This window comes from Octopus sinensis, linkage group LG13 (assembly GCF_006345805.1).
Source record: "Octopus sinensis linkage group LG13, ASM634580v1, whole genome shotgun sequence".
Taxonomy (NCBI): domain Eukaryota; kingdom Metazoa; phylum Mollusca; class Cephalopoda; order Octopoda; family Octopodidae; genus Octopus; species Octopus sinensis.
Genome location: NC_043009.1, coordinates 17,091,819 through 17,111,737, shown reverse-complemented (window position 1 = coordinate 17,111,737; position 19,919 = coordinate 17,091,819). Strand labels below are relative to the sequence as shown.

Sequence of the window (19,919 nt, the reverse complement as noted above, 5' to 3'; positions counted from 1 at the left end):
ACCACTTGAGCATGTCCTTTAGTGGTTGACAATATGTGTATCCCTGATCATGAAAAAAGAGTAGTAGGGGAGCATCATAGCCATATGTTGAGAAGGATTTTTTGGGGCTTGAATAAATGTAACAAAAGTAAAGTTTGAAGGAAATATTAGCCATTTTCCATACTTTCTAGGGGTAAATAAATAAGAAATAACAGTGTAATGTGAGTATAAGAAACTTATTCTTTCCAGGCCCCTTCTCTTTCACTTTAATTTCACATCCCATGGCATAGAGCACCCCCACTTAATCAGAGAGGGTTTTAGTTCTGCAAACTGAAGGGTGACTTTACTTGTGCTGGTGCTATGAAAAAAGCACCCTGTGTATGCTGTGAAGTGGGTGATGTTAGGAAGGGCATCCAGCTGTAAAAGCAATACCACAGCAGACATTGGAGCATGGTGCAGTCTTTGCACATGTTGGATCCTGTCAAACAATCCTACCTACCTATGCTTGCATGGAACATGAACATTAAATGATGATGATGATCATGATGATATATAGGGTGTACGTATGTGTGTGAATATGTGTGTGTACGTACATATGTATGTATGTATGTATACACCCACATACGAATAGATGTGTGTGTTTGTGTTGCATGTGTGCCCTGTGTGTGTGTGTGTGTGTGTGTGTGTGTGTGTGTGTGTGTGTGTGTGTGTGTGTGTGTGTGTGTGTGTGTGTGTGTGTGCGTGTGTGCATGTGCATGTATCATTGGTTCTAGAATTATCATGAGACCATCTATGTTCTCACATCTAGCTACCATAAAGCTAAGATTGGATATTCATCTGGAACTGTGTCCTATTCATATTACCAGATAGTCTATAAATCATGCTGTACCATTATCAGACCATATGAAATAACTGAATTAATTCCTTTGTTTGAATACAGGATAGTGAAATAATGTTACAATAGTGATCATTAAATTCATTTATCTTGTAAGTGAAATTTATATTAAATCCATTCTATCTATTTATCTATCTATCTATCTATCTATCTATCTATCTATCTATCTATCTATCTATCTATCTATCTATTATCTATCTATCTAGCTATCTATCTATCTATCTATCTATCTATCTATCTTTTTCTCTTTCTTGCTGTTAATGTGTGCGTGTGTGTCTGTACATACAGATATAGATATATAGATTTGCATACATATAATGTGTAGAGCTGTACATATATGTGTCCGCGTGTATGTGTATATTTGATATCTAATATCCATATGTGTGTGTGTGTGTGTGTGCGTTTGTGTGTATGTATGTGTGTGTGTATGTATGTATGTATATGTATGTATGTATGTATGTGTGAATGTATTTATGTATGTATGTATGTATGTATGTATGTATGTATGTATGTAAAATACTTTGGTTATTCAATCAATCTTTAGACATAAATCTACTGACTCTTCAACTGGTCAATGAAACTAATTAAATAATTCTCATTGCAGTCTTTCTAAATTTATACTGCACTCTTTTGCTATTTTCATTAACAACTGATTTAATTAGATCCCTGTATAGTAGACAAGAAACAATAATAAGAACAGAAAGTAATGAAACTATATTAATACAGTTGTTCCTGTCTCTTTCACAAACAAGGCCTTCTTTTATTTCTCACAAACCCCAGGTTTTTTAAATGTCTATCTCTGTTCAGGACCCTAGTTCAAACTTTGTGAATCTCCAGGGTCTGCAAGTCCTAAATTGTTGGATGAATTTTTCCATAGATGCAAGACTTTTAAAAAACCAGTTCAACAAATTTTGAACCTCAGCTCACAGATTTCTAGTACATCTTTGTCAATACCCAGGAGTCTCAGAGACAAGGAGAGGAATGGTTGTATTAATGTATCTAAAATAAGTGTAGTCTTAGTGAGGAAGGTGAAAACAAAGAAGAAACAACCTTGACAACAGGCAGGCCTCAAAACCACATGTCAAGTTAGCAGCTTGGTATTTACCAGCAGCCTCTATCAGTTCATTCTCATCAATAACATCAAATCCACCTTGGCAAGTGTCTTCTACTATAGCCTTGGGCCAACCAAAGCCTTGTGAGTGGATTTGGTAGATGGAAATTGAAAGAAGCACATTGTGTGTGTATATATATATATATATATATATATATATATATATAAAACAATAGCACAAATGGGTTGCAGTTCACTAGAACTCTTTCAGACGTATTCTTTATTGATGAACAAAAGTGTTACAACATGCATGAAAAAGAAAAACGTTTACATCAGGTGAATACAGGTAAGAATTAATGTAGTAAGAGGGAACTGTAATGTGAGGAACAAAGTGAAGTTCACCTATCACTCAAGGTCGACTATCCAGCTAGGTTAAATACAAAACATGCTCTACCCATCTGACCTACCACTAGAGCCTACTGCTAAAGCCCTGTCTCACACACACACACTTCCACATGCATCCATCCACAACGACTGCCCAAGGCAAAAGAGGCCCATGTTGGTCCTACTTCCACCTACATCTTCACTCTCTCTTCCTCTTCTGGTAAGGCCCCTCAACCATTGACGTCACTGACCATTTCCTTCCATTCACCTCATCCCCACTTACCCACCTGATCTCAAAGATCACCTCTTCACTTCACTCCATGTTGAAATCTGCCATTCACCTGGGTGGACATCTCACTCACTGTCATCTCCACAGGTATGGAGTGCCGCTTGCTTTCTCTCATTTACCCCTTCACCATCTGACGAAGCAACAATTCTCCAACCATCCAAGATGTGACATGGCATTCCATTCACAGGAACATTATTTTTGGAATTAACAGCCGTCAGTTCCTCTGTTCCACTGAGATGAGCAACATGCCTTCGGGGGCTTGCCCCAGACTTCATCTCCTACCTGGATGAAAGCTGGCTGTCTCTCTTCCACAGCATGTTGTAATGTTGTACACAGGTGATATCATTCATACCTGAATATCACTCTGTATGGTATGGACTCCTCGGCCTGTCCTGACTGGGGTGATAGATTGTACCAAAATACTGCTTCTAGTGGTGAGATATTTCCTGGCTTGTGCACACCCAGAACAGGGTTGATGGATTGACACCTATCACAGCTCCTGACTACCTTTTGAACGCTCTGCTTAGTAATGTCAAAATCAACCCTCCTGACAAGACCCTGGGTTCCATCCAAACCCATGTGATGCATGGCATGCAGTCTCCTTAGTTCCGAGTCAGATGACACACTGCTGCTTTCCCCAGCTCTGAATCTTCCAGCACCACCAACCAGGCCTTTTTCACCCTTGTTAGAATGTCTGCCTTATTCCTTTCCGAGGGCACAAAGACCATGCTCAGCTTCAAACCAAATTCAGCAACTAGCTCTCCCAGAAACCCTAGGTGGCAATTTACTAACATCTCTGCAGCCCCTTTGGTTCAAACTTTCTTTTTATCAGTGGCTACTGATCCTGCCCATCCAAGCGCAGTAGCTGAATGGGTTCAGATAACAAGAAGAACTTAGCGCAAAACTGGATGTGGTACCAGGTAACTAACCCAACCTGATTTCCTGCTGAAATCAATAAAGAACATGTCTGAAACAGCTGTAGTGAACCACAACACAGAACCCACCATAGGTTTGGATCTGGAGTTTGTAGTTGAAGTGGAATATGTGTAGTGAGTGTACCCCTTGTATGACTTTGATGATACATTATGTAGTCAGTAACTTGTGAATGTATACATAACTGGAAGTACATATCCAGATTTACTTTAGTAAGTATGTATATGTGTCGGTATACAGTGTTGGTACACAGGTGTTCTATCCCCGACTTTACCTTGGTGCTTTTACTATTTCAATACCTGATTCTTTTGAATCCTGAAAATTGTGTGTGTGTGTGTATGTGTGCGTGTGTGTGTGTGTGTGTGCATGTGTGTGTGTGTGTGTGTGGTGTGTGTGTGTGTGTGTGTGTGTGTGCGTGTGTGTGTTTGTGTGTGTGTGTCTTTGTGTTTGTCCCTCCACCGCCATCACTTGACAACTGATGCTGGTGTAATTATATCGCCATAAGTTAGCGGTTTGGCAAAAGAGACCAATAGAATGAGTTTTAGGCTTAAAAAATAAGTCCTGGAATCAATTTGTTTAGCAAAAACCCTTGAAGGTCCTGCTTCAGTATGGCCACAGTCAAATGAGTGGAAACAAGTAAAAGATAAAAGATAAAAGACCCAAAATCCTAATTTGGATTAAGTAGAGTTGATGAAACTCTGTTCAAATGAAGAAATGTTTTCTGTACCCAAGATTGATCCCAAATTATTTGAATGTTACCATGGTTACAGTTAGAAGAGAATGAAACTTAGATCAAATGATTAACACTAAAGTTTATTACAACAATACAAACCTTACACACATATATGCTCAGAGACATTCCATTATTATACTGTGCAAAGGCAGCAAGCTGGCAAAGTTGTTGGCATGCATTTGCATCTTTATGTTCTGAGTTCAAATTCCTCTGAGGTCGACTTTGCCTTTCATCCTTTCGGTGTCAATTACATAAGTACCAGTGGAGCACTGGGGTCAATGTAATTGACTATCCCCCGCTTTCCCCCGAATTTCAGGCCTTGTGCCTATAGTAGAAGGGATTATCATACTGTCTAAATGACATCCCTGTGTTGAGTATCATGTCACCTGGATTATCACACACACACACGCACAAACACACACATACCTTATTACCAGACATCAAATCCATTCCCCATTGCTTACTCCTAATCCACAGCAGCAGTAAGTGGAGGCGCAATGGCCCAGTGGTTAGGGCAGCAGACTCGCAGTTGGAGGATCGTGTTTTCGATTCACAGACCGGATGTTGTGTGTGTTTATTGAGCGAAAACACCAAAAGCTCCACAAGGCTCCGGCAGGGGTTGATGGCGAGCCCTGTTGTACTCTTTTGCTCCAACTTTCTCTCGTTCTTTCTTCCTGTTTCTTGTCCCCGACTTCCTACGCAACCGCTGAGCCTGGATGCGCATTCATCCATCCATCGATGCTCTCGGTGTTGGAGGTTGATCTGCTTCCTGTTCTGCGGGTCTTACAAATAGCAAAGGACCACATTTCGGACTGCTCCCATCTTGCGAGCTCTGGGACGAAGACCGTTCACACAACAGCAGCAACAACAACAACAGCAACAGCAGCAGCAGTAGCAGTGGCTTTATCTTGTATCTGAGAATTTAGTTTCTTCTTTGCTGAACCCTTTCTTTATGGTGATGATGTTGATGACTAATTAAACCAATTCTTGCATAGAAGAGTCAATAGCATCGACTGAAAGGTAATGTTGGTGGAGGACAAGGTTGATTCTGCTGAACCTATCTCTCTTAGTGCTTGGTTTTTTTCCTTATTTTCTTCTGGTGGCTTCAAAGCTTAATTTTAAATTTTTGGGTTGTTGCCCTTGCCTTTCCTCATCACAATTAATTTCGCAAATGATTTTTTTCCCGCTTTGTTGCATGTGTAATTTTAACTGATTAAATTTTTTTTCAGCTTGCTACATTAGTCCTTGCACCTCACGTACTTATTTAACTATTTGCTTTTTATCCTGTGGAAGGCTTTCCCATTATTCTGTTATATAACCATGTCTATTAATGTCTACTCATTCAAAATCTTTATATTTCTTAGTCATTTAAGGTTAGTGACTGGTAAAAAGTAGCAAGACAATACTTCACTGAGGAGGTCTAATAAGACTGAAACATTTCACAAGCTGTTACTGTACCCAAAATCAAATTCAATCTCCTCTGTGTGTCTCATTACATTTTAAATTAATTTGGATTTCAGAGTTGCCTCTCTTACCCTTCTTGACTACAATTGATTATTGGCGCTATTTATTTATTCATTTCCTTACAGTAAGTGTAAGTGATTAAACTGATTGAATTTTGGGACTTACTACATTATGTTCAAAACTCCTCTACTCAGACATATTCTTTACTAAAAATTAAGGTGGCAGGATAGCATGCTCTTTTTGTATTCAATATATCATGATGCTGTGTAGGAACAAACATGGAATGTCTCTCTCTTCATAACAATGTAAAGTTATAGATCAACTGAAAATCAATGAACGGTTTATACTATATTTGGTTACTAGGAAGTAATCAAAATTCATGTGTCCCCTTCCCAACTAACTCTCATTATTGCCTTTCTCTTTATTTTTGTTTACTTATATTACATTTTTATTAAATATGTATTTTGTTAGAAATTATTGTAACATTAATTCAGAAAAATTAAATTATTCAACATCATATTTATACTCATAGTTTTAAAATATTACAAAATGTGAATATTTAAGAAAGAAACAATTTCTAATCACGTAAAAACACCCATTACACTCTCGGAGTGGCTGGCATTAGGAAGGGCATCCAGCCATAGAAACCATGCTAAGTCAAACTGTAGTCTGGTGCAACCCCTCAGCTTACCAGCTTTGATCAAGCTGTCCAGCTCATGCCAGCATGGACAATTGATATTAAATGTTGATGATGATGATGATGATGATGTTCTTTAGTGATAAAGTGAGATGTTCGTGTAATCAGTATTTCTATGTTGAAGAAAGTGGATTAATGTGCCTTACTTAAAAAGATTCATAAGTAGATGAAATAAGTATTTATCTCATGATTAAAGAACTGGCAATTAATATTCTGTTGTTCAATCTATACTGCATCCTGTGCCCCACTTGACTGAGCAGTCAGGATTGGAAACAATTTCCTGTTGTAATTAGTGAAATTGCATTGTTTCATTTGCTTTCACAGTTGAATCTCTCTCTTCAGTTGCGCTGCTTTCATGGATTCCCATGACTCTCTGTTGCCATCCAATTCCATTATTAAGAATTTGCATTGTGAGCTTGAGTCATAGTAAATCTTTCATTAACCTATTACACAACCATGGATGCTGCCCCTATGGATGCATTGTAGTTACTCTCTTGATAGGGCTTGGTGATCCTGACCATTGGTCTTCTAGGATTCTTCCACTTAGCATCAATGTAAGAAGCACCATTGGCTCAGTTGATCTCTTTCACTACCCCTTCACAATCCCCCATACTGCCATCCCATGACTTCACCATATCCCTGGCAAGGTGGCTGAATGGGTGCTATACCTAGTCAAAGGGCAACCTGCAACTATACAGGGCACAATCATCACTCCATGAGGTATTTTCAAAACACCTGCATGCCTGGATATGCAGGTATAAAAAGTATGAATGTTATCTATAAGTCTTTATAGTTCATGGATACCTAACTGTGGCTCATTTACTGAGTTGTTGTGTGAAGAAGTAAACACGTTGGATTCCTAATTGAAGGACTATGTTCAAGCCTCACACAAATACAATCATGGGTTTTTCAAATAAGATACATTACAGTGTCTTTTTATAGTTGACCAAGCTGTGTGGTAACATCCATTTTACAGTAGACAACTTTCTAATTAGTAAACTAATTAGAAAGTTGTCAATTAAACCACTGTGATAGGACTGTTCCAAGAATTCGAGAAAGTTGTAAATTTGTAGATTCACTTAACCCAAGTTGTATGGAAAGGAATGGTTGTTTTCATAAAAAGGCACTTTGTGCTTTAACAGTTCCAATAACTTACAGGTGAACTTTCATTTCCATGTTGTGCTTAATTACCACAAAAGGCACAGTACAATAAGTTGTGTGTCACCCATGGGCGCAGTATAATGCAGGAATTGAATAATTTGTTTCAATGAAAAGAAATAATCATCCATCTAGAATTGAAACTATACTTAGATGATCGGAGGTTTCCTGCTCTTTGGTGGAGGGAGAATGTGGATGGTTGATTTGCTGTGGGCATAACTTTTACTTGTTAAAAGCATGAATGATAAAACTTCCTGTTTCTTCATACCTATAAATCTGAAGCTTTAAATTTGGACATCATTATTCTAGATCTTAAAATTTATATCAACCGAAATTCCTAAATGAATAAATATTGATTTTAATCTAACAAATCAATTAAACGTTAATAAAATCCCTTTCTTACTATTATTATTATTATTATTATTATTATCATCATCATCATCATCATCATCATTATTATTATTATTATTATTATTATTATTATTATTATTATTATTATTATTATTATCATCATCATTATTATTATTATTTCTTTCTGTCTGGAGTTAGAGTCTGTAAAACTGCCTAAGAAAGCTAAATATAACCAGACATATAGTTCACCTCTACACTAAGAAGTCTGTCAATCCACCACATGGTAACTGAAATAATTAAAATAATTGAAAAGAAACAAATAGTGAAAGTTGTGGCTATACCAAATCTACTGGCCATCATGCCTTACATTCCAACCATACACCATAGAGCAAGAAGGCTCTGATCATCTAAGTGTGATTTCAATTCTAGTTGGATGTTTATTCATTCCATACCAGCAGCTTATCTCCATCCTTGTATAACACTGTTCCCATTGATGAGATATTTACAAGTCAGGGAACAGTGCATGTGGCACTAATTAGATATCACATGGAGTTAACATACACTGTGATTTTTCCCTTTTATTACATCAACAAATATCTTTTGTTTTATTTCTTTTGAATAAATCTAGTATGATTGCTCGATAGGAAACAAAGTTGTTACAAAGTTCAAATTACACTCAAGTGTGTATGATAACATGTATTGTAATAAACTTTAAGTTTTTACAGGATATTCACAGCATGCAGTAGAGAAAATAAGGAATAAAAGACATGACATGAGCAGAGAATAAAATGCACATTTGTGTATATTTAAGTTAGTCTTCATTTATTTTTAGTTAGACTATGAGGTTGTAATGTGCCTCAGTATAAGCATCCAGTGGTGCACAGCCGATTGGTAAGTTGTATGAAACCTCAATAAGTGCTAAATGGCTTTTTTCCTTTTTCTTCTTTTGTTGTGATTTAATCCAAGAAGGGTAGCACCCATAACTGTTACACTGGATCTCCAAGACTTGTAGTGGTGGGGAAAGGAAATTACTGGAAAGCTAAAGTGCCTGACCTGAATGCTTACGCCAGATTGAACTCTGCTAAAAGTACCCAAGGGTCAGGTGTTGATATTAAACTGGATGACTTTCAATATGGAAACCAAAGCAAATACAGAAGCCAATAAGGCTTACTGAGATAAAGAAATATTTATAGAAACTAGGAATTAAATGTATTTACTCTCTGGAAGATTATTTTCATTCTGTTTTCAACACTACAAAAATCAAGTCTTTGAAAGGAGATCTGGGTCAGGGAAAGTCACCTGTCAAGGTGATTTAATTGGAAATTGTTAAGACAGAGAAAAATGAAGGTTTGTTTTGAATAATCATTAGTTTTTGTGTTGTCAGTATCATTACTGTGAATGTTTCCATTATTCTTTGTCTGCTTTTCCTAAATTCATGAAAGTATTAACTGAATTGATATGGCATCAATGTCCTAATTGTTGCTGTTTGTTCCTTCTTGAGCCATGCCGGGCTCATAAGGGCTGGTTTCCCGGTTTCATTGGCGTATAGGTTCCCCACCTGGATGGGATACCATTCCATCACAGGTGAGATGCTAGATGCAGGAGGAAAGAGTGAGAGAAAGTTGTGACAAAAGAGTCAGCAGAAGATTGCCATTACCTCCTGCCAGAACCACATGGTGTTTTGCTCATAAACACACACATCACCCGGTCTGAGATTTGAACCCTTGATCCCTCGATCACGAGTCCACTGCTCTAGCCATTAGGCCATGTGCCTCCGTTCTAATTATGTACTGATAATTTTACAACAGCTGTACAAGGCTCGTTATTTGTCAGACTAAAAGCATTCAAGTTTAATGAAGAAGTAACTGCAGTGGTGTGTGGAACTGTAGTATTGTTGCTCAATCTCCAAATTTAAAAGAACCACTCTTTCTACATATCTTTAGAACTTATCAACTTGTCTGACCTCTTTTGGATCAGACATAATCTTATTATTGCCATAGAGTAGAAGAAAGTTTGAAGTGTGCCAATCTAAGTTTGTTGTAGTCTTTTTATATGATTATTGTCTGTAATAGAACATGAAAATCACTAGTTCCCCTGTGAATGTGTTATCAATATTGTAATATCTTATATCACATCTTGGGAATAATAGTGCCATTGATCACAGGTTTTCGACAGATCAAGCATTGGATTATTTTTGAGGAGTGTGTGTAAAACTTGGGCAGAACAAATATCACATATATCAAAAAGACAGGCTTTCTCACACATGCTTACAACTTTCAATGATATACATCAGCAAAAGATATATGCTTACATAGACATATCTATCCACATGCATCCATACATATATACACATACGCATATGACTGGCTTCAGCACAATTTCCATTAACCAAATAATACCTTTCAAAGTATTGGTCACCCAACAGCCACAGGAAAAGACACCTACCTAAAGAAACATGCTGAAGGATAGTAGAATCAAATTCAGAATAACATGGTTATGAAATAAACTGTATAACCACACAGACTTATCTGTACAACATATATCAAAGAATGGTAACTGGTGCAATTAACTCTTGAATAGCTTGGTATGATGTTTGAGTATATCAATTAAACTTGACAAGCAAAGATTCACAGGAAGGATATTCCAATATTTAGGAGGATAGGAGGAAACTTTTGTCATGTGTTTTCATTTTAGAAATAATGTTATGTCTAGTGTAAGAATAGGTAACTCCTTAATGTGAAGGAGGTTTAAAATAGCATCAGGAGAAATACTGTGTACACATTTATAATCACTAAGAGACATCTGAACGATATTTTCTAATCAATATTAAGCCAAATGAAATTTTACATAGCAACCCTTGACATTCACATAATTTTACACATTGAATGTAAGATGGTATGTAACATTCTGATCATATAATTTATTAATGTTTGACCTACAATATCAACAAAGAATTATATTAGTTAGTCTGAAAGATTTTACAATGAAACAAAATCCTATTTACTTATGATAGTATTTAGTATGATAGTATTTAGATAATGATAGTATTTTCAGTAAATTTTTATTATTAAAATTCAGTAAAATTTAATTGGTAACCTAAAAATTATTGACAAAACAAAGAATTTTACTAATCCTAGTGATAAAGTCCTTTATATGAAAGAAGTCTTCAAAAGTTATGTAGCAAGAGGGATATTTCATTTAATGACTTTAATTTCTTTTGAATCTAGAGAAACCAGGTGGATGGAAAGCTATCCACTGATTAATTCCAAAAAGACATTCTACTCATTATTACTTAAAATATCTCACACAACCACCAACCCTTAACCTAGAAAAAGAAAAAGAACAGTAAAAGTACTTCGATAATCTGCTTGGCCTGCACAGGCTGAATAGAAAACTTTATGAAGATAACAAATTGATTTCAAATTTTGGCACAAGGCCAGCAATTTTGGGGAAGTGAATTAGTTGATCACATAGACCCCAGTACTTGACTGGTACTTATTTTATTGACCCTGAAAGGATGAAAGGCAATGTTGACCTCAGTGGGATTTAAGCTCAGGATGTAAGAACAGATGAAATACCTCTAAGTATTTTGCCTGGTTTGCTAATGATTCTGCCAGTTTGCTGTCTTGAAGACGTAATAAATTAATATAAAATATGTATTAATTAGCACAAACTAAAACAAAAAATAACAGTCCTAAGGAATTGGGGAAAATAATTTCCAATGAGGTTTTAATGTGTCTGACCTTTGAGAAAAGAAGAAATCATTTCAATACAAAATTGCCAACATCTGTAACAATATGTGGAATATCCAATTGTGTATGTTGATTGAGAGTATCAAAAGAAGAGAAATAAACAATCAATAAGAAGAACTACATTGTGTTTGTTATCAATAGGAAAGCATTGCGTCATTTATGGATTTTAGCAGAAAGATTTAGTATGGCAATACTTCTTTTGACTGCATTTCTTCTTGAAGCACAAACCATTAACAGTTCTGTTCAACACAATCGTTTTATAGTCATATTCAATATATACATTCATTAACAGTCCCATTCAGCACATAATATTGAACACACAAACCATTAACATTGATATTCAACATACAAATCTTTAACAGACGTTCAACATAGAAACCATTAACATTCATATTTAACACACAATATTTAAGTCATATTCAACACACTAACCATTAACGGTTTATACTAAACATACAATTCATTAACAGTTATATTTAACACATAAAAAAATTAACAGTCTTTATTCAACACAAAACTCATTTTACAGTCGTATTTAACACATAAAAATTTAGTTATCCTCTAAACAAAAAATTCAAGCTATCATTTTCAGTATACAAATAATCTAACAATATTTAACAAACAAATAATTTTACAGCCATATTTAACACACAAAATCTTAAAAAAACATTTAGTCATAATCAACAGAAAAATCATTACCAATCATACAGTCATTAGCAGCCGTATTCAACACACAAACCATTAACATATTCAGCAGTTTTATTTAATAGCGCATCAGAGCACATCAGTACACATGTCAATGATTCAGCTCTCTGCAGAGCTAGTCGAAGGTATTGGTCACTCAGGCAATCATCAGAGACATCAGGCCATGTCACACTTACTCAGGGTTTAATAACAAATATAAAGAGAAAGTAATAAAATAAAATAATTTATTCCTACATTTTCAGTTTTAACTTGTGTGAAATTTTACCCAATTATACTCATAAGAGCACTGAAATTCAGTTAGCCAGGGGTCAGCTATAGCTCTCTCTCTCTCTCTCTCCCTCTCTATTTATCCATTTATCTATCTCTTTCCCTCCTCCCACCCTCTTTCATCCTCTTTCACTCCTCTCACCCTCTCTCATCCTCTCTCTTTCTCTCACCTTCTCTCTCTCCCTTTCTCCTTTCTCTCCCACTTTCTCTCTCTCCATCTCTTGCCCCCTCTCTCTCCCTCTATGACCCCCCTCTCGCGCGCTATCTATCTATCTATCTATCTATCCCCTTCCCTCCCTCCCACCCTCTCATTCCTGCTTTCATCCTCTTTCACTCCTCTCACCCTCTGCTCCCTCTCTCACCCTCTCTCTCTCCCTTTCTCCTTTCTCTCCCACTTTCTCCCTCTCTTATCCTCTCTCTATCCATCTATTGCTCTCTCTCTCCCTCTATGATCTCTCCCCCCTCTCTCTCCATCACAAATTTTATAAAAGTTATCTCTGATAATATTGTCATGGCATCTTCACAACTACAACATAGTCAAATCAGTGCTAGAAAGGCCACACTTTCCCTTGAAAGGTTCAAAAACACTTTCACTCTGAAAAGTTACTAATCCTTATTACAAATATTGCTCATGTCTAAATTGCTACCACTGCCATACGTACAAGCGTTCTAAATTAGCAAATCTTAATACCGAAACTCTACAACTGTTACCCTACTGACTTGCCCTAGTCTCTCTCTCTATTTCTCTCTACCAATACTACAATTGGTTCCGGCACCTCTTAACTAACAGTCTGTTTCCCCTCTGTTACATCTACCACAAAAACAAACATCTTTCTTCTCATCACATATAGCATTTTACTCAGTAATTCTATACTAAAAATATTTCCTCAGTTCCTTTTCCCAGATCTGTAATTCTGTGAAATCTATCTATTCTCACATTTTCTAATCATGCAACACCTATTACTTTATAGAATTCCTCCTGGTTCACATTTTCTCAAAACATGCAAAACTTAAAACTGAATGCTTATCATATTGACTCACAAATCATATCAACCTTACTGAGCCTGTTGACCTCCTAGTACCATTAACATTAACTTTACTCACCTTACTAATCCATTAACCTCACTAAACCCATTGGCCTCAATAATCTCATTAACCTTGCTAATACCATTGACATGACTAATCCCATTGGCCTTTTTAATTCCACTGGCCTCACTAATCCCAGTAGCATCACTAATCCCAGTAGCCTCTCTAATCCCATTAATCCAATGATCCCATTGGTCTCACTAATCCCAGTAGCCTCACTAATCCCAGTACCCTCACTAATCCCAGTACCCTCACTAATCCCAGTACCCTCACTAATCCCATTGGTCTCACTAATCCCATTAACCTCACTAATCCCATTGACCTCACTAATCCCATGAGCTTCATTAATCCCATGGATTGTGGTAATCCCATTGACCTCACCACTATGAGTGAACCTACAAAGGCTATAACTGCTTTCTATTTTACTTATAACTAAATGATTTTTAAAACATCTTAATCTCCTAGCCAAGCCATGTTTTCTTGGAATATGGCTACATTTGTAGACTCTTTGAATGTGTCAACACATCCAGCAGATTCTGACATATTAACATGTGAGGAGGTGGGTGGGTCAGTCAGATGGACATATATTGATATCAGAATTTTTCAAACCTCCTTATCAATAAGTCAAAGTCTCTGAGTTTAGTATTGTTCTTGAAGGAACAATTCACATTAAAACTAGAATTATTGATTCCAATGTGGTGTCTATCAATACCAAGCATTCTGTTGCTACACCTTACTATTGAATTTCTGGTTTTATCAGTTTTCTTCATAAAATAAAATAAATGAAGATTAATTGACAAGAACGTTAGGGTCACCAAACTCAGGATTAATATTCTGATTGCTCTCATTCTCCTATACTCTGTCTCTTAGGTTGAAGAGGTTTAAGTTAGATTTGGATTAAAATAGTAGGAAGTTATATGGTAAGACACTTATTCCAAATATATTTGTAAGTGTTTCTGACACCGTTTATGTTGTAGTAATCAAAACATGACCATCTGTGTTTTAGATATCAATGAATGTGAGAAGAAAAATGCTAGCTGCCAACATACATGCGTCAATTCGAAGGGGAGTTATTTCTGCAAATGTAAAGCTGGCTTCACTCTCAATCCTGATGGATATTCATGTAAAGGTAAATAAACTGATTCTCTGTTAAGTTTATTCGTATTCTTTTATCTTGTTTGACTAAGAATATATATCTATGAGGAAATATTTAAAACCTATTTAGATTTTTTTTACTATGTAAAGTGTTGAACATATTTGCTCTTTTAATTGAATTTCAAAATCAAATCGTTAAAATAAAATGCAGAGTTTCAGAAATTGTTATGAAATATAAGCGCAGGAGTGGCTGTGTGGTAAGTAGCTTGTCTACCAACCATATGGTTCCGGGTTCAGTCCCACTGCGTGGCACCTTGGTCAAGTGTCTTCTACTATAGCCTCGGGCCGACCAAAGCCTTGTGAGTGGATTTGGTAGACGGAAACTGAAAGAAGCCCGTCGTATATATGTATATATATATATATATATATATATATATATATATGCGTGTGTGTGTGTTTGTGTGTCTGTGTTTGTCCCCCTAGTGTTTATGTCCCTGTTACTTAGCAGTTCGGCAAAAGAGACCGATAGAATAAGTACTGGGCTTACAAAAGAATAAGTCCCGGGATCGAGTTGCTCGATTAAAGGTGGTGCTCCAGCATGGCCGCAGTCAAATGACTGAAACAAGTAAAAGAGTAAAAGAATAAATCTTTTTTGATATTTCTGAAATATTTCATATTGTTCAGTTTAAAATTGGAGATAAAGTTTTAAAAATAATCATTGAATCCCCAAACATTTTATATAGCTAATGCTTTTCAGAGTGGTATGGAATAACACGTAATCTTATTGCCCTAATGGAGCAAATGGGAAGCCTCTACAAACTTGGTTAAGGGGTTATAAATAACAACTAAGTCTCCCTCAAATCACTTCTTAAGAAAACAGATGGCAGTTATGGCTGAGGCGTTATCGTTCATAAGTCTGTTGAATCAGGGTTTACTTGGAACTAAACAACAACAACAATAGTTCCTTCCATATGATACCTGTGACAGCGGTGTAGTTGGGGAGGAGGTGAGATGGGCTCCTTGCCACTGCTAAGTGACACTTTCATGGGGGTAACACTTTTTGATTTGCTGTATTAAGGTCCCTGAAGGTGGGTGGGGGGCATAAATTCAAGGACTGATCCAGGTGGCACACTCTAGCAATGCTACTGATTGAGGGCCATATTCTCCATTGACAACATATTCAATGTTGCTTGATTACTACTGGAGTTCTACAAATTTCAATAAATAAAAGCAAAGAATTCAATACTGAAACGAAACATTAATTATGTAAACTAACCATCTTGAATATGTTTAAATATTTTTTTTCCACAGCTAAATTCTGTGACAAGTTTCAAGTACCAGAAAATGCTATTGTCAAAAATCAGAGATGCTTAAAGGACCCTTTAATGAAACTAGGTAGTCGCTGTCAAGTAAAATGTCACAAAGGTTTCCGTTTGCCTGTATCTTCAACTTTTAGGTGTTTAAAAGATGGTTCATGGTCAAAGAAAAACGTCTCATGTGAAGGTAAATTATATTTTCTTGTTTCTCAGATTTCATATTTGATTTAAGATTATGTATTATGCTACCGAGATTTTACACTTAAACTGCTATCATATTCTACAATCAGTAATCCTTATATTGACATCTGCTGTTGAAATAAGATAATTTATGCCAAATGTCATCATCATTTTGTTATATCAATCTAGTCTTATTATAAAGATATCCTATATGATATACCATTATGCTTTTATGCTATGTAAAATCTTTGTGGAAAGCGACACCATACATATTATTCAAAGATGCTCAACCTATTTTGTGTTATGTTGTGCACATGAAAAGAATTCAAAGTTTTCTTCTATCAGACTTGTTCCCCGCAGTATATGTTGAGTGGCTTCAATTCCGTCTCCGATATTCTTCTATCTGAATGTTAATAACTCTACTTGCTATTATTTATAACCATACTCACTTTCAAGCAGGTAATATCACCCATCACTTCTTAAACTTTCAGTTAAAGGGTTATTTATTTTTAAGAAGTGAGTCTTCTTTATAAACATTATCTGATGAGCAAATGATAACCCAGTCTCACTGAGAAGCACCTATACGTCATCATATATATTACTAAACATATCACTACTCTCTTTATTTAGGAACAATAAGTAAATAAAACCTTCAATCTTTCCAAATGACAAGTTTAACAATCTTTGATGATCTTTCTTTTATTGGATTTGTCTGAAGGAAAGTGCTGTAGCCATAACTCTTGCAGACTCTGAAACAATCAACATCAACACAATCACACATCTTTAACATTGATTTCAAATTTTGGCACAAGGCCTGCAATTTTAGGGGAAGGGGTAAATTGATTACATCAACCCCAGTGTTCAACTGGTACATAATTTATTGACCTTGAAAGGATGAAAGGTAAAGTCGACCATCACAGAATTTAAACTCAGAATATGAAGATGGATGCAATGCTGCTAAGCATTTCGCTTGGTGTGCGAAGGATTCTGCAAGCTCCCCACCTTCACTACATCTTGAACATTTGGCAACCACTCATGTACGACATGAATACATCACTACCACATAACTATAACATTTACAAAACTGCATCCAAAGGGAGAAATAGTTCAATTTTTAAACAACTGCCAATCCCCTCCATAGGTTAAAGGTGATTCCCTATTGTAAATCACACCTAACCTATGGAGGGGACAGGCAGTTGTTTAACAACTGTACTGTTCATATATCAGTACTCTAATATAAAAGAGAGTACTGTTCATTTACTTTGGACAGCTCAACAGCTGCACAAATTGGTATTGCAGATTGCATCATAAACAGAAAACTGTTTTTAAAATTTAAAACATATTAATCTGCTATCACCACTTGCTTACAGACATGTTGTATATTTTCTTTCTCTCTTCTGTGATTCCCACAATGGTTCATTTTACTCAGAATTAGAAAACTATATTCACCATACACTCAACCCCCTTCCTTAGTTCCTTTTATCCTCTATACCCTGTCTCATTCCTTGAACTGGCATTTTATCCTTGCTCACATTTTCATCAGTCATCAATGTGGTTGAACCTGGAAATCAGCTTCACTATTTTACTGCTGCTTCACTTAAGACTTCATATTTAAAAAAAAAAAGGTTCTACCATATAATAACAGGATATTTGTATTTGAAGTTTATGGTATATTATGACACTAAGCAATTCTTATATCAATTACCACATTACAGTTAAACCATCATCTTACACCGTTATATATCCCTAAATAATTAGCCATACCAGTTAGATCTAGCTTTTACATAGAGAGAGAGAGGAGGAGGGAAGGCATTGTCTATAACCTTGATGGCCCCTCTCACCCTAATGCGATTGATGCTGTTTGAAATGAACATTTGTAGGGTGATGTCTATAGGAAACAGGTGAGTTGGGTTATATTTCTAGAAAATTGTAATTATGGGGAAGAAAAATTGAGTGAAGAATATTTTTGAAGGATCTTTTTAAGTGATTCCAGTAAAGGAGATAGTGGAAAGAGATGTATGAAAGGATGGTGGAAATGTAGTGCGGCTGTCTAGTTTAAAAAACAAGGTTATCTTAGAAGAAGCAGAGAGAGAGAAAGTGAACAATGCAGCTATGAATAGTTGAAACATGGTGATTGAGTACATGCCAGATGGCCTAATGACTTGCTTTTGGATTTAGTCTGGGATACAGATGTGTTTAGCAGTATTTCTATCCTGGAACACCATTGAAGGCTTTGCTGTTTTCAAATGCTGTAGCTTTGCTTTTACAGTTTTGAGAACAAGGTAGGAGATATATGCCTCCTGTTGATCTGTCTCTATGAAGCCATTCCAGGGTACACTACGGATGAAGAAAGATGATGACAAATGTGATTGTTAACCAAGTTCATCATTTTTGAGATGCTGGAAGAGATTTAGTTAATAGAGTTAAAGAGGTCATCAGTTTGGAGATGGAATGGATTGATATGTGTTTCCAAAGATTGAGTTTGATGTCTGTAGAAGAAGTGTGTGGAGAGAAAGATTTAAGAGTTTGATGATTATGAGCACAGGTGTGGCTGTGTGGTAAGAAGCTTGGTTCTCAACCATATAGTTCCAGGTTCAGTCCCTCTGTGTGGCACTTTGAAAATTAGATTGTTTGTCTCCACAGATGAGACAGTTAAAAATAATAATAATGAAATTATTGTATACAGTGCTCAGGTGCACCACAACTTGTCAAAAAGTGCATATAAAGTATATGCAGTAATGTACAAATGTCTGGAAAGTGAACAGAATATGAGTCGGATACATGCTTGCGTGTGTATGGAGGCGGGGGAAAATCAGGTGTAGTGTTGGCGAATCTCAGGAAGCATGGGAGGTTTGAAGTATGCAGTGCTCCAACAACTAACAACTGATGCCAGCAGTTTGTTCCATGCTTCAGCAACTCTTAGCGTGTTTCCGAAAGTCATGGGAGCTGTGTTGTTTTCTGACTTTGTAAACATGTCCACGGGTGTTAGACAAGTGGAGTTTGAAGAGGTGTTCAGAGTTATTGTTTGTAAGATGGTTAATAGTTTTATGGGTGTCTTCCAAGTCAGCTGCCAGATGTCGGAGTTTCAATGTGTCCAGGCCCAGGGAAGTAAGGCGTTCAGAATATAGCAAATGCCTGATGGAGGGTATTCTCTTGGTTGCACGTCGCTGAACAGCTTCCAGACTATTAATATCCTGGGCAAGATAGGGGTTCCAGACTGGTGATGCAAATTCCAGGTGAGGTCATACCATAGCTATATAAAGCCGCAGATAGATAGCCGGAGAGCGGCTCACAAAGGACTTGGTGAGTGATGCCAAGATACCCTCAGCCTTCTTGACAATTTTAGCGATGTGTTTTGTCCAACGCAAATCGCTGTCGACAATAACTCCCAGGTTTTGTAATACAGTTCTGAAAGTTGAACCTTCACCAAAAAAGCTTGAAAACAGATGACTGCAACACAAAAAGGTTAACTGTGGCTCAGAATGTTCTATGGAGAGCTCATTTAACCAACGTACAGCTTTATCAGGATCTACCTAAAGTGACTAAGAAGATTCAGCAGAGAAGAATAAGAATTGCTGGTCATA

The 19,919-nt window shown here is 36.5% G+C and overlaps 1 protein-coding gene across 4 annotated transcripts in view; it reads left to right on the top strand.

Annotated features, from left to right (window-relative positions):
• LOC115218584 (fibrillin-1) overlaps nucleotides 1–19,919 on the top strand; it is a 653,797-nt gene that overhangs the window by 587,330 nt on the left and 46,548 nt on the right. For all 4 annotated transcript variants that reach the window (XM_036508171.1, XM_036508172.1, XM_029788478.2 and 1 more), the window contains 2 exons: nucleotides 14,751–14,873; nucleotides 16,151–16,342. In XM_036508171.1, the coding sequence (XP_036364064.1) occupies nucleotides 14,751–14,873; nucleotides 16,151–16,342 (315 nt within the window). The remainder of the gene's footprint in view (nucleotides 1–14,750; nucleotides 14,874–16,150; nucleotides 16,343–19,919) is intronic.